At 18.1% G+C, this 14,682-nt stretch overlaps 5 protein-coding genes and 1 non-coding gene across 6 annotated transcripts in view; 4 read left to right on the top strand and 2 right to left on the bottom strand.

Annotated features, from left to right (window-relative positions):
* Positions 1 to 1,107: 1,107 nt before the first annotated feature.
* PGSY75_1210900 (GPI mannosyltransferase I) lies at positions 1,108 to 3,333 on the bottom strand (the record flags this gene model as incomplete). The annotated part of the gene is made up of 8 exons (XM_018786700.1): positions 1,108 to 1,206; positions 1,295 to 1,354; positions 1,514 to 1,564; positions 1,640 to 1,699; positions 1,881 to 1,922; positions 2,004 to 2,102; positions 2,222 to 2,339; positions 2,540 to 3,333. 8 exons carry the CDS (start codon positions 3,331 to 3,333, stop codon positions 1,108 to 1,110), a joined length of 1,323 nt encoding a protein of 440 aa, XP_018640565.1.
* An 874-nt stretch (positions 3,334 to 4,207) lies between these two features.
* On the top strand, positions 4,208 to 4,308 carry PGSY75_1210800. The gene has a single exon (XR_001974541.1). It is a non-coding gene; the product is annotated as a small nucleolar RNA snoR14 (small nucleolar RNA).
* Positions 4,309 to 5,246: 938 nt separating this feature from the next.
* On the top strand, positions 5,247 to 7,020 carry PGSY75_1210700 (hypothetical protein; the record flags this gene model as incomplete). Its single annotated transcript, XM_018786699.1, has 3 exons — positions 5,247 to 6,624; positions 6,774 to 6,827; positions 6,917 to 7,020. The coding sequence occupies 3 exons, from the start codon at positions 5,247 to 5,249 to the stop codon at positions 7,018 to 7,020; spliced, it is 1,536 nt and encodes a 511-aa protein (XP_018640564.1).
* Positions 7,021 to 8,016: 996 nt separating this feature from the next.
* Positions 8,017 to 11,337, top strand: PGSY75_1210600 (hypothetical protein; the record flags this gene model as incomplete). Its single annotated transcript, XM_018786698.1, has 1 exon — positions 8,017 to 11,337. One exon carries the CDS (start codon positions 8,017 to 8,019, stop codon positions 11,335 to 11,337), a length of 3,321 nt encoding a protein of 1,106 aa, XP_018640563.1.
* A 649-nt stretch (positions 11,338 to 11,986) lies between these two features.
* Positions 11,987 to 13,330, bottom strand: PGSY75_1210500 (hypothetical protein; the record flags this gene model as incomplete). The annotated part of the gene is made up of 1 exon (XM_018786697.1): positions 11,987 to 13,330. The coding sequence occupies one exon, from the start codon at positions 13,328 to 13,330 to the stop codon at positions 11,987 to 11,989; it is 1,344 nt and encodes a 447-aa protein (XP_018640562.1).
* An 857-nt stretch (positions 13,331 to 14,187) lies between these two features.
* Positions 14,188 to 14,682, top strand: part of PGSY75_1210400 (putative general transcription factor 3C polypeptide 5) — a gene marked incomplete at both ends in the record, with an annotated part of 2,613 nt that continues 2,118 nt past the window's right edge. Inside the window, one exon of the mRNA XM_018786696.1 lies at positions 14,188 to 14,682. This exon is cut by the window's right edge and continues 2,118 nt beyond it. Within this exon, the coding sequence (XP_018640561.1) occupies positions 14,188 to 14,682 (495 nt within the window).

Raw genomic sequence — 14,682 nt, 5'->3', positions numbered from 1 at the left:
AAAAAAAAAAAAAAAAAAAAAAAAAAAAAAAAAAAAAAAAAAAAAAAAAAAAAAAAAAAAAAAAAAAAAACTTGTATTTTTGTTTATAGAAATCTTTCAAAGTTCTTCATAATTTTCTTAAGGAAAAAAACAAATGAAGTCAATATATAATATATTTTATTTACAAATAAAACCTCTGTAGAAGTATATATTGTATATAATGATAATTAATTAAATATATATATATAAATATATGTATGTATGTATGTTTTTTTTTAAGTAAATTTTATATATTACGTGTGAAACATTATAACATTTCAATATAGTGTTAAAATGAAAAAAAAAAAAAAATATATATATATATATATATTTAAAATGTTAAAACAAAATATATCTATGAAATTTATATATAGGTGTGTAAAGACAATATGTTCATTTTATATATATATATATATATTTATGTATGAATATTTCATATTATGTATTCATAAAATATATAAATACATATTTACAGGGCAAAAATAATTTGGTATTTAAAAAAAAAAATAAATAAATAAAAAAATAAATAAAAAAATAAATAAAAAAAAAAATAAAAAAAAACATGCATGAATTCTTATATGTACTAAGCTGTTATAAAAACCTACGTCATTATTACAATATTTTTTGTTCAGAATAAATCTGTTATAAGTTTTCAAATAACATATAAATAAAAAATAAAAATAAATATAGAAGAAAAGATTAAAAATGTTCAACATAAATATATAAATTATATTTGTTGTAATATAATACATATATTTTTATTTTTTTAATTTGTTTCATTTTTTTTATAATATATATATTGTTGCTGTCTTGTAATAATATGATGATTAAATTTCTGAGCATGTCAGGTTTTTTTTTTTTTTTTTTTATATTATTTTTGGTTATTAAATGACATAAACAAAATATTTAATTTATCCTATAGTGGAGAATTTGGAGTTACACAAAAAATTAAAAAATAAACATACTTGGTAATTATATGATTATATATATAATTAAAAATTAATAAAACGTTATAAATATCAAAATGAAAAAAAATAAATATTTATATTAAAAATGTATGTTATATATATATATATATACATTTCCTTATCAACTTGTTTTTGTCTTTTGTTCCTTATAATAAATATACATAAAAACCCAACATATTGACATCTCAGATATGACAAATAAAACCGAGGAATAAAATAACTATAAAATATGGGAGAAGAAAAAAATATATATTATAAAATTATTTACTTGCCTTTTTTATTAAATTAAAATTAAATAAATTCATTACTTGTAAAAAGGTATTATACCCTTGAAATTCAAGGTAATAAGCCCACCAAAGCCACTGCAACTAAAAATAAAATAAAATAAAAAATATATGTATATATATTATTATGTTGTTTGTTTTATGTTATGTTAATATGCATGTATATCATATCATTTTCATCATGAAAAAAATAATATATGAAAGGACTTATTTATATTATAAAAGAAATCTTTTTGAGTTTACTTTTGCCAGAACAAAAAATAAAATGGAGGATATTATAAGCAAAATATTTCTCTACATTAAAAAATAGAAAAAAAAATATATGCATAAATCTAATAAACGCATGTGTAATTTTTTTTTTTTTATTACCTTGCATAAGGTTATGGCACAAAGTATAATTGGTAAAAATGGAATACACCAAATAAAATACTAAAAAATAAATTAAATATAAATTATATGAAATGTTTATATATTTTATATAGGTGTATATATGATTAGTTTAATGATCTATTATATTAAATACACTTATAATATTATATAATGGTTTGTCTATAAATTTTCCATAAAATGTAACACAAAATTATATGCTTTTAATTTCTCCTTTATTTACCTGAGATGTGCACACTTTATTCAGTGCAATAAATGAAATAGTCTAGTAAACATATAAATAAATAAATATATATATATAAATATGTTTATATGTAACATTTATAATACATTAATTATTATATACTTGTAAAAACATGGATAATTCCAAATTCGTTCTTGCATATTTAAATCCAAATAAGGCTACTAAAATTATTTGTGGTACAAATGTTATTAAGGGAATAACCTTTAAAGGAAAAATATATATATATATATATATATGTGTGTCATTTTATTAATATATCATTTAATATTTGAAGGGGTGTCCATTTAATTTTTTTTTTTTTTTTTTTTTATTATTGTTACCTTTGAATTCTTCTCTACACTTAAATACATAAGGTAAAAAAAAAGGGAAAAGTTATGCCTATGATCACGTCTAATAATATGATATATATAAGACTCATACAAAAATTCATATCCATATCTGATATAAAAAAAAAAAAAAAAATTTGTTAAAAATATATTTCTCTTAAAACGTGGTATTTATTTAAAAAACAAGAATGTATTTTTTTACAATAATTTATTGGATTAAATAAAATAAATAGGTCGTATAAAAAGGTAAAATGTCAAAAGTATTTGTTATAGCTGTATATATAAACCTTTTTACATATATTGGATACTTACATGATATAGAATACATAGTTTAAAATTAAAAATACCGACGAACTACATATCGCAAATAAAAACTGTTCATAATTTAATTTAAATAATTCCACAAAAAATTTAGATATAATACGAAAAATATATAAAAATGTGTTTAATAGGATGCTATTTTTTTTTTTTTCTTTTTCATTTAATTGAAAAATGTTTTGCCCAAGTAAATAATTTTTATTTAAATATAACATGAATGGCAGTGCATAAATAATTGTATATATTTTAAAGTTCACAGCTAGTGCATAAAAAATGGAAGACAAAAAGATATGTTTTTTATATATAAAAAAGATTGTTAATATTATTAAGAAGCATGGGATAACATCTGCATTACCTCGAAGGGATATAATTATGACTAGTGGATTTAAAAACCATAAACAAGTATAAAATATATAATTTTTACAATTAGGATATTTGATTTTTATAATTTTATTTATAAGAATAGTAACAAGAATATCAATAAATGAAAATAATATTTTCCCAAAGGAAAAATGAACAAAAAAATTTGGTATCATTATATATGCCAATAAAGGTGTATATCTATATGTATATCTTTCATATGGTGACTTGTTCATAAGTATATATTTTGCAGCATCAGAAAAAACATAATAATCTATATCTGTAAACTTAACATTAAAGTTTTTATCTTGCCACCTTCCATAATAATAAATAATTATACGAATTATTATACCCACACAAAAAATCAACCACTCAAAATATTTTACACTCTTCTCATTCTTTTTATATTCCTTATATATATTCCCCATTTTTTTTTTTTTTTTTAAAAGCCCAGTAATTAATTTATTATATTTACACTATATAATTATTAAAAATGATTAACATTTACATTTTACTATTATCATTTTAAAATATTATAATATCCAAAAAAAAAAAAAAAATAAAATGATGCAATTAAAATTTTTACAATGTGTGAATAATAATAATATATATAATATATATAATATATATTATATATATATATATATATATATATATATATATTATATTTATAATGCTGTAAAAAAATAAATCATAAGAGAAATAATGTATAAGAATAATTCCTATGTAATATATATATAATATTTTTTAAAAGATTACACATGAAAATATATTTTTATTAATACATAATATAAATAAATATATATATATATTTAATCTTCTAGATTATTATTTTAATATCAACAAGATAAAATATATATTACTATTAAATCATCTTGACAATTTTTTTTTTTTTTTTTTTATGTGAATATTTAATACAAATTACTCTATATGTATTCATAAAAAAAAATTTTAATTTCATTTATTTATATATTTTTCTTTTACCTTTTTGAAGAAAATAATATGATAAAATATTTTTTTATTTTATCATTTATTTTTAAATAATTTTTGTCGCGTTTATATATTTTTTGTCACATGTTATTCTTACCTTCAAATGATATTTATAAATAAATCATATAAAATATATTTTAATCTTAAATATTATAATTAAGAGTTTTTATTTATTTTTTATTCCATAAGAAAACAAAAAGGTACATAATCCTTTGAAAGGTACTATTATATTATATATATATATATATATATAATAAATTAAACTGTAAAAATATTTTTTAATTTTTGAATGATGAAAAATATGTTGTGCTGATTTAGGGCCAATGGTTTCCTATATTTTTTTTTTCTTTTGAAAAAAGAATGGTAACCTATATAATCTTAAGATGATGGCTTAATCTTCTCACTGACAAAAGTTAAAAAATATTTATAAATTGATATAATATATATATATATATATATATATAATATATATTATATTTTATCATTTGAGAAATATATAATATTTCAACCTTTTTTTTGATAATTTTCTTCTTTTTTTCTTTTTATATTGGTAAAGTAAATGAGTACAATTTTTAACTTGTTGTTTTAGATCAATATAATATGTATCCTTCATATAAATATATTCGACATATGATTGTTTTAATATTATAAATATATTTTATTTTATTTGTATATATTTCCCTTCATGTTAAAAAAAAAAAAAAAAAAGGAAATGATGAGGTTTAACTAAAGACATAACCTTAAGAATGTAGTAAAAATATAAAAAACATATACCCCTCAACTTTTAATTTTCAAAAAAAAAAAAAAAAAAAAAAATATTAATATATATATATATGAAAAAAAATATAAATATAAATAATAATATTAATAACACCTTATCTTAAAAAATTTGAGTATATATTTATAAATATATATATATATATATATGTAAAGAGAAAAAATGTTCTTACATATTTTTATTCAATATGTAATATAAAGATTATATTAAAATAACAAATAAGGGTATTATATCAATTTAAAAAAACAGTGAAAAAAAAAGAACAAAATATATACATATATATATGTATATATTTACGTGTCGATTTATATATACGACTCAATATATAATCTTCCTAATGATAAAATGTTTATATAAAATAATACAAAAAATATGTTAACATATAATATATAATAAATATAAAATATATATATATTTGTGCATTTATATATTTTTGAATGTTTGGGCTTTTTTCATATACCCCTATTATTTAATATATATATATATATATATGTATGTATGTATATATGTATGTATGTATGTATGTATTTATTTATTTATTCATTTATGTACACATTTTAATACTTGATTATTATGCATAATCCAGGGGGTGAAGGTGTTGAAGGTGTTGAAAGTGAAAGGAGACCATGTTTAAAATATCTAATAAGTCTTTTACTTTTATTGATGCTTATGTTAATACTGAGAAAACAGAACGATGAAGAAGATGAAATAAATAATAAGAATAAAATGAATTTAAGAAAAAACGAAAATTATAGAAATTATACATTTGGATATATGAGAGAAATTAGTTATTTTAAATATTCCTCTGTAATATATATAACACCAAACAGGAGAATATTACCCAGTATAACATATACAGATAAGTATACAATATATGTATATGGATATGACAATATATTAAATAATTTTAAAAACATATCTTTAAATATAGATCAAGAAAAGGATGACATATATATATCATCATCTTCATCATTATATGATAATATTGATGATGACAATAATTCTTATAATATTTATATGGATGATACTTTCCATAATGATTTATGTAATAACTCAGATGATTCTAATAAAGAATGTGCAATTATTAATACTATACTTGTAGATAGATATTTATTTAAGAATATGAAATTATCTAATTGTAATGAAGAAATCGATAGTTTATGTTTTTTAGTTTTTGTACAATTAAATAAAAACAAATGTTATAATTTTGATAATTTATCTTATACATGTCATATAAATAATAGTATTAAAAATAACAATTTATTTCTTCCTAATAATTATTGTTATGTACTTTTGGCTAGTTCGAATATAAACAAAATATATGAATTTATAAAACTCCAATTATTAAACAAAGAACAAATAAATGAAAATACAAAAAATCAACATGTACAAATTGTAACACATTTTTGTGGTAATATGCTCAATCAGATAGCTATGATAGATTATGTTAATTCGAGAATATTATTTATACAACGTTATATAGCACACACACATAATAATAATAATATTAAAAGTGATAACAAAAGTGATAACAAAAGTGATAATAAAAGTGATAATAATACAAATAATCTTAATACAAATCAACATAATAATAACATACAAGGAAAATCTATTGAATTAAATTTAAATGAAAAAAATAAAAATCATATATATGATACATTTAATAATGATATAAAGAGTACATATGAAACTAACTTAAATTTTAAACTAACATATTATTTATCCATAATAAATATGAATACACAATATAAAGATAATATTGAATATGTAGATTATATAAAAAATAAATCAACCCTAAATCTATTCCCACCTATATATATAGGATATGACGAAACATCAAACTTTTATTATATTATACAATACGAGAATAAAGATTTTCTTACCATTATATTTATATCTCCTATAACACTTACGACATATTACACGCTAAAAATAACTGACTTTTATTCAGGTACAAAAATGTAGCAAAAAATATATGGGAATATGTATATATGTAATTATGACAAGTATATATTATATTATATTATATTATATATATATTTTTTTTTTTTTTTTTTTTTTTTTTTTTTTTTTTTTTTTTTTTTTTTTTTTTTTTTGCAGGATGGTTATTAATACCCAAGTATGATTATGAAAACAAAGGCTTAATACTGCTAGGTAAAAATATATATAAATATAAATATATATATAATATAATATTTACAAATATATCATATATATATATTATTATTTTCCATATTGTATAGGTGAATATCCTCCCTATGAAGATGAACTACACGTTTGGGATATAGCCAACATAGAACATAGTAAATATTTTGTAAATGTTATTAAAGCTTATTCAAATATTTGATCCAAACGGAAAATAATCATATAAATAAATATACATGTATATATATATATATATTTATATATAATTTTTTTGAGTTCTTTAATATCTATACATATATAAAAAATATATTTTTGTAACATTCATATTTTTTATTTATATTTTTTTTTTTTTTTTTTTTTGTCTATTCAATATTTTTATGTTATAAATATTTATAATTAATTATATATACATATTTATTTGTGAAAAAAAAATTTCAAATTCAAATACTCTTAATTGTATAATTAAAATGATTACATATATTAAATATTTTTTATAAAAAAAAATATATATCATTATTTTATACCTAATGTATTGTACGACGGCATAATTAATCATTATATAAATATATTATAAAAACTAAGAAATTATAATAATTAAATTATGATATTTAAAAAAAAAAAAAAAAAAAAAAAAAAAATGTTAAGTATTTCATAAAGGACATATTCTTTTATATATATTAATAATATTTTATTTGATTATATTATATGTACATATATATATTTATATATGTACGTATATTTTTTTTTTTTTTTTTTCATTCAAATTAATTATGTAGTTAAAGAAGAATATATAAAAAAAGTACACGAGAATAATATATAATAAAAAATAAACGCTTATCTTAAAGGCTATAAATGATTAATAAATTTATACGTACATAAAAATTAATAACTTATTATATATATATATATATTTATTTATTTATTTATATTATAATATATATACATACAATTATAATAATATCTTTCTATATTCTATATAATAATATTTAATATAGTGATAAAAAAAAAATATAATTTTCATGATATAATTTTTTCTTTTTTTTTTTTTTTTTCCGTTATTTAATTAATAAAAAAAAAAAAACATATTAAAATATAAAATTTGAATATAATTATTTTAATTATATATAAAATATTATCATTATTATAATATATATATATATTTATTTATTTATTTATTTATCTATCAATTTTTTATATAATGTCATTAACATTAATTCGCCATGATGAAGAGGAAAAAAGAAAAAATAGTGTTCATAACCCCACGGGGCGGATAGGACATTCTCTTCACTTTTATTATGATATAAGCGAAAATAATAATACTTCGGAACATAGCTCAATACAAGAAAAAGAAGAAAATAAACTGAATGACGATAATATAAATGACGATAATATAAATGATGATAATATAAATGATGATAATATAAATGATGATAATATAAATGATGATAATATAAATGACGATAATATAAATGACGATAATATAAATGACGATAATATAAATGATGATAATATAAATGACGATAATATAAATGACGATAATATAAATGATGATAATATAAGTGAGGAGAAGAATGATATGCATAGTTTTAATCATCATTTTAATGGGAAATATAAAATAATATTATATGGTGGTGGGTTACTAGATTATGATTTTGCCAAAAATTATGCGAGTGAATTTTTAATGAATGTTCATGGTGAATATATGAAATCTGAAAATAATGAAAATAATAATGATAGAAAAGGTAATATAAATGATTCAACAAGTTTAGAAAATTATTTAATTAAAACATATAATGATACATATATATGTGAAGAAGAAAATGGAAAATTTATAAACTGGAAAAAAATTAAAACTTATAATGCACCATCACCTAGGGCTTTTCAAGCTTCATGTGTAGTAAATCTAGGACGTAATGGAGTATTTTTATTTATACATGGAGGAAAAACAAAGAATAATATATTAGCAGATAATAAATTGCATGCCTTGAATTTAACAGTTGTGTCATCATATGGTAATAATGAGAATGCGACGAATGATGAAAATGAACATGACAATAATGAAAGTGAAAGTTATAATAATAATATTTTAAGTGAAAGTAATAATGATAATATTTTAAGTGAAAGTAATAATAATAATATTCAAAGTGACAATAATAATAATAATAATAATAATAATAATATTAATAAGGGTAATTATCATAGTGATGATGAAAGGAACAATTATAATGAACCCCCTAAAAAAATTGAAGAAAATAATATTAATCATGCAAAGAACTCAGATATGTTAAACGAACATGAAATAAATTCTGTGAATAATATTTGCATTGGTAATAATATAAAAAAAAATAAAACTCATAGGAACTACTCATCCTCATCAGATGTAGAATCAAATAATCATGTTTCCTCATCAGTCCCTACACTAACGTCATCCTCAAATTCATCAGATTCATCAAAATTGTCTCGACCTCCATTTTACTTTAAAAACGAAAAAGATATGATAAATAATAATAATGATGTATGCATAAATTCTCGTAAGCCTATCAATGATATGTTAAAAACGGACACATCTAGTTGCTCTAATTACAGTTCTGATTATTCATATTCAAGTGAATCTGAACAAATTAAAAGAAAATGGGTCGAAATAAGAGTTAAAGGGAAAAAACCTAGCAAGAGATATGGACATAGTTTAGATTTTTTATATCCCCATTTAATTTTATTTGGTGGGAATGATGAAATGTGTGATGAAGATCATTCTTATTGTAAAAATGATTTATGGATTTTAAATATTGAAAAATGTAAAAAAGGAAAAGAAAAAAAAGATGGACATATACATTTTTATTTATATTTTATATGGGAAGAAATAAATTATCAATATGTAAATCCATTAGGAAGATCTTTTCATTCAACTGCCATATGGTATGATGCAAAAAAAAAAAAAAATAATTTAATTTTATATGGTGGTAAAATGAAAGATCAAAATCTTTGTAGTAGAATATTTTTATTACAATTTAATGGATATGTATGGTCTTGGTCTATTCTACCTGTATATGTTAATTCTTTAAATGAACATAGAGCATATCATTCTATGATATGTGTTAATAATTATTTATTTATTATAGGAGGTGAAGAATATAATTATAAATATATAGAAAAAATGCCTTCAGCTTTATATTCTTTTGAATCCAAAAAATTTCAATATATTAATGATTTTACAGCAAAGGCATGTTTAAAATGTTTTGCAAAACAAGATATTATTTATTCATGGGGGGGCTTTACAGATATACCCTTTGATCATAATTTCTTCCCAAATAATTTTGTTTTGCTTAATATGAATGTACATATCGCTTCTACACAAATGAAAGATGGATTATCAGAAGAGAATGAAGGAAATTTTAGCTTAATTATGAACATAGAGGATAATCCAGATGACAATATATATAAAAGGATGAATAAAAGAGTAATGAAAATAGAAAATAAAAAAAATCAACTAGAAAAAGATTTATCATATCAGATCAAATTAAATGAAAATATGAATTCTCGCTTAAAGGAACAAATAACACAATATCAAAAGATTACATATTTGTTAAATGTAAAGAATAAGCAGAATGAATATTTGTTAGATTTATTAAAAAAAAAAAATGATTACATGGTAGATAATATAAAAGGACAATTGGAAAATAATAATATCCTTGTTAGTGCAGATGTACAAAATAATAATTTTATAAATAACAATTTTTCTTTCAATAATATAAATAATAGTTATAATGGATATCAAAACTCTAACCTTATTCCTGAAAATACATTAAATGCTACGAACGCAAATAATATGCATAATGAAATAAATAGCAATAATAATAATAATAATAATAATAATAATAATAATGCAGTGGATAATATAAATAGTTACAATGAAATTGCCTTCACTCAAAGTGTACAAAATTATATAAATCCCAACGGAACTACAAAAGATAATATACAAAATGGTTTACAAAATAACATACAACAATTCTCTCAATCTTTAAATGAATTAAATGTTTTCAATAATGAACAAATCAAAAGTGATTTATTAAATATTGAAAATAATATATCAAACACATTTGGAAATACAAATAGTTATTATTTAAATGGAAATAATAATGTTAATAATAACAATTTTGATTTTAACTTAAATGCAAATGACTATTCAAATTTTGTTCCTGATAAATTACCGCTTTATAACAATTCACCTGACCTGTTCATAAATAATAACATGAATTTGCTGAACGACGCTAGTACTAGCCATGTTAATTTTCCGATAGCTAATTCTCAAGTTGTTCAGGTAAATAATAATTTTATTGACAATATGGAAGCAAGTGTAAAAGACAACATATGTGTGGAGAATACATTAAATGAAATAAAAGCGCCTGAAGTGGAAATGCCATCAAATCAAAGGGCTCGTAGAAAAACAGCTGAAAAATGTTTAAAATTAATAGAGCAAGATAGATTAAGCAGGATGCAAAGTGAAAGCAATGCTCAATAATTTAATGTATGCATATATATGTATGTCTCAACATTATATATATATATAAATGTATGTGTTTTATTTTATTTTTTCTTAATTAAATATATATATAATTTAAAAACCTCTCATTTGATTAATATATATATATATATATATATATGTGTGTATGTGTATGTATCATATTATTATATTTTAGTTGTTTATGTTTATTCCCCTAATTATGAATAAAACAAAAAAAAAATAATTAAACTCTTTTATTACTATTTTTTTTCTTTTAAGATGATGAAGGTTGTCGTTTTAAAAGATAAATCATATGGTTAATACAAAAAAATTAAATAATAAGGATCATAAAAAAATATGAAAAAAAAAAAAAAAAGTCAAATTAGTGTTATATATATTATTTATTTTTATAAAAAAAAGTATACATATAAAAAATTGAATAGCACATAAAAAATAAAATGTTACATAATATTAAATAGAGTAAATCAAAAAGTTATAAAATGTTAATATATATATATATATATATATATATATATATATATATAATAAATATATGTACTATATACATACGACATATGTTATAATTATCATATGCGATTTTGTTTATTATATTTATCAATTTAATTTTAATATTTTTTTCTTCATTATATTAAAATGAATCAATGGTTTATTCATCCACATTGGTCATGTTCTTGTTTCTTGTTATTCCTTTTACATATCTCTCAAGCATGTTTGATTTAAACTTCATGTTGTACAAGAAAATTAAGAAATTTTGAAGAAACGTTATATCATTTAATAACATTTGAGGAAAATATTTTTTCTTTAATAAAAAGTGATTATCGATAAAATTGAATTTGATTAAATAATTAAATGCAAAATTACTAGATATATGTACATTTGAATATTTATATTTATACATATAACCATTTGATATATATAAATTTTTATTTTTATTAATTTTTTTTTTTTGAAGTAAAAGATATTTGTCTTTCTTCAATATTAGTATGGTTATATATTTTAAAACGCTAGATAGATAATTTTTACAAAATATTGTATTATATGACTTATAATTATGATTGTCTTTGTTAATATACTTTTTTATGTTTTTTTTTTTTTTATAGGCAATGATATAATTATAAATAGTTTTCATTTTAATGTTGAAAAAATATTGATATCTGTACAATTTTGTATGATTGAAAAATTTTTTTTTTGTTAAAATATTTTTCTTTTTTTCGCTTTCTGTATTCACTGCCAAATTTTGTTGTAAATTTATTATAGTATGTTTGGATAAAATATTTTTTATATATAAAAGCCAAACATTTAATAAGTTGTTTTTTTTATTTTTTATAAATAAATAATTTTTTGTTATAAAAAAGAACAAAGTGTTACATAAAAAATTGTGACATGAGAAATGAACATAGCTGTTAAAAATATGAATGAGTATATCAAATTGTCCAGAAATTAAATTTACATTATTTGAATTATTATAAGTATTCCATATATTAAAATATAGTTTTATATGCTCATTAGGAAAAAAAAATGTAGTAGTAGGTATATATATATTTTTTTTTTCTGTCCTATTGTGTTCAATTATTTTAATATAGTTTTTAAAAAAATTATCATTAATCATTATATGTATATTATTTAAATGTTTTAATATTGGTTCTTCAAAAGAATTAAATATAGAATATTTATAAATTTTTGCTTTTATTAATGAGTTTAATATAATATTTATTTGATGAAGGGTAAGATCATTTTTCCTATTTTCAACAATTTTTAACATGTTTTTATAAAAATATACATTCTTGTAATTTTTTAAAACACTACTATAAATAATATTATGAATATTTTTCATATTCTTATATTTGTTTTTACATCTTTTACTATTATTATTATATATAATATCTGTATATTCATTTAAAATGACATTTATTTTATTCTTCTCTTCATTTAATAATGCTGTATAATTATTCCTATGATTCATTTTATAGATCTTATTAAGTTTCAACATCTTTTATATAAAATAAACCTCAATAAATAACAACATGATAAGATAATGGTATAAACAATATAATTAAAAAAATATATTTTTTTTAAGATTTTTCAATCATGATGTTATATTTTAATATATCTGAAAAGGAGATGGAGATTTGTCATTGTGAGCAAATAAAAAATAATATATATATATATATATATATATATGTAAATATATAAAAACATATTTTATTGAATTTATAAATATTTTCATATATAAGACTGTTTATATTATTTATATTTTATTTTTTGTGGTTGACTTGAAAGTAATACTAACATATTTTAACATAATATATATATATATATATATATATAATTATTTATTTATTATTTATTTTTTTTTATGCAGTCCCTTTATATATATAATATATTATATTATATTTTTATTTTTTTTCCTTTGGTTACTGTTATATTTAAAAAATTTGACATTCCAATATATATATTTTTTGTTAACATGATTTATATATATATGATTGCAAACGAATTTATAATTTTTTATATAATGAAGTATATGTTTTTATATATTTTTTTATTAAATGAAAAAAGTACTGTATGAAATATAATATTTTTTCTAATTTTAATCTACAAAAAAATATTTCAAGAATTTTAAAAAATAAAAGGAATAAAGGGAAAAATTAAAACAACAATAAATAAATATATTATATGTAATTTATATAAAATATATACTTTTTATTTTTTTTAATTTAAAAAAAAAAAAAAATGTTAGTTTTTAAAAAAGCAAAAAAAAGAATTGAACTGTATTTTTAAAAAAAAATATATCAAATTTACATATATATATATATATATTATATATATATTATATAATTTTAAAATATGATTAGGGAGGGTAGCGAAAAGGAAGATAAATCTTTTGTGAGGGTTTATAAAAATAAAGAAAAAAATAAAGAAATATATTTTGAAACAATACGAAAAGATAAATATATTTGTGTAGAAGTGCCAGGAAGAATCAAAAAGGGTTCTAATGGATTATCAGCGGTAGAAAGTTTAGGAGGGTTACATAAAATTACAGAAGTATTTAATCATCATAAAAATAAATATAATTATGATGAAACTATAGTTTTAAGAATTAATAATAATGATATGTATTCTTCTTTCATATCAGCTACATGTACAAAAGTTAATAATATATTAATAAAAATAAAAAGAACAAGGAAAAATAATTATAAGTTTGAATTCATTGGTTTTGTTAAATATTTTTATTATTTTAATAATATGAGCGATTTTTATTATATTCCATCATTCTATAATAGATATGATTATAATATAAACTATATTCATTTTTTACAAAAAGGAAAGACACCTCAAAAA

This window comes from Plasmodium gaboni, chromosome 12, assembly GCF_001602025.1.
Source record: "Plasmodium gaboni strain SY75 chromosome 12, whole genome shotgun sequence".
Classification (NCBI taxonomy): domain Eukaryota; phylum Apicomplexa; class Aconoidasida; order Haemosporida; family Plasmodiidae; genus Plasmodium; species Plasmodium gaboni.
This window is presented reverse-complemented; position numbering and strand designations above follow the sequence as displayed.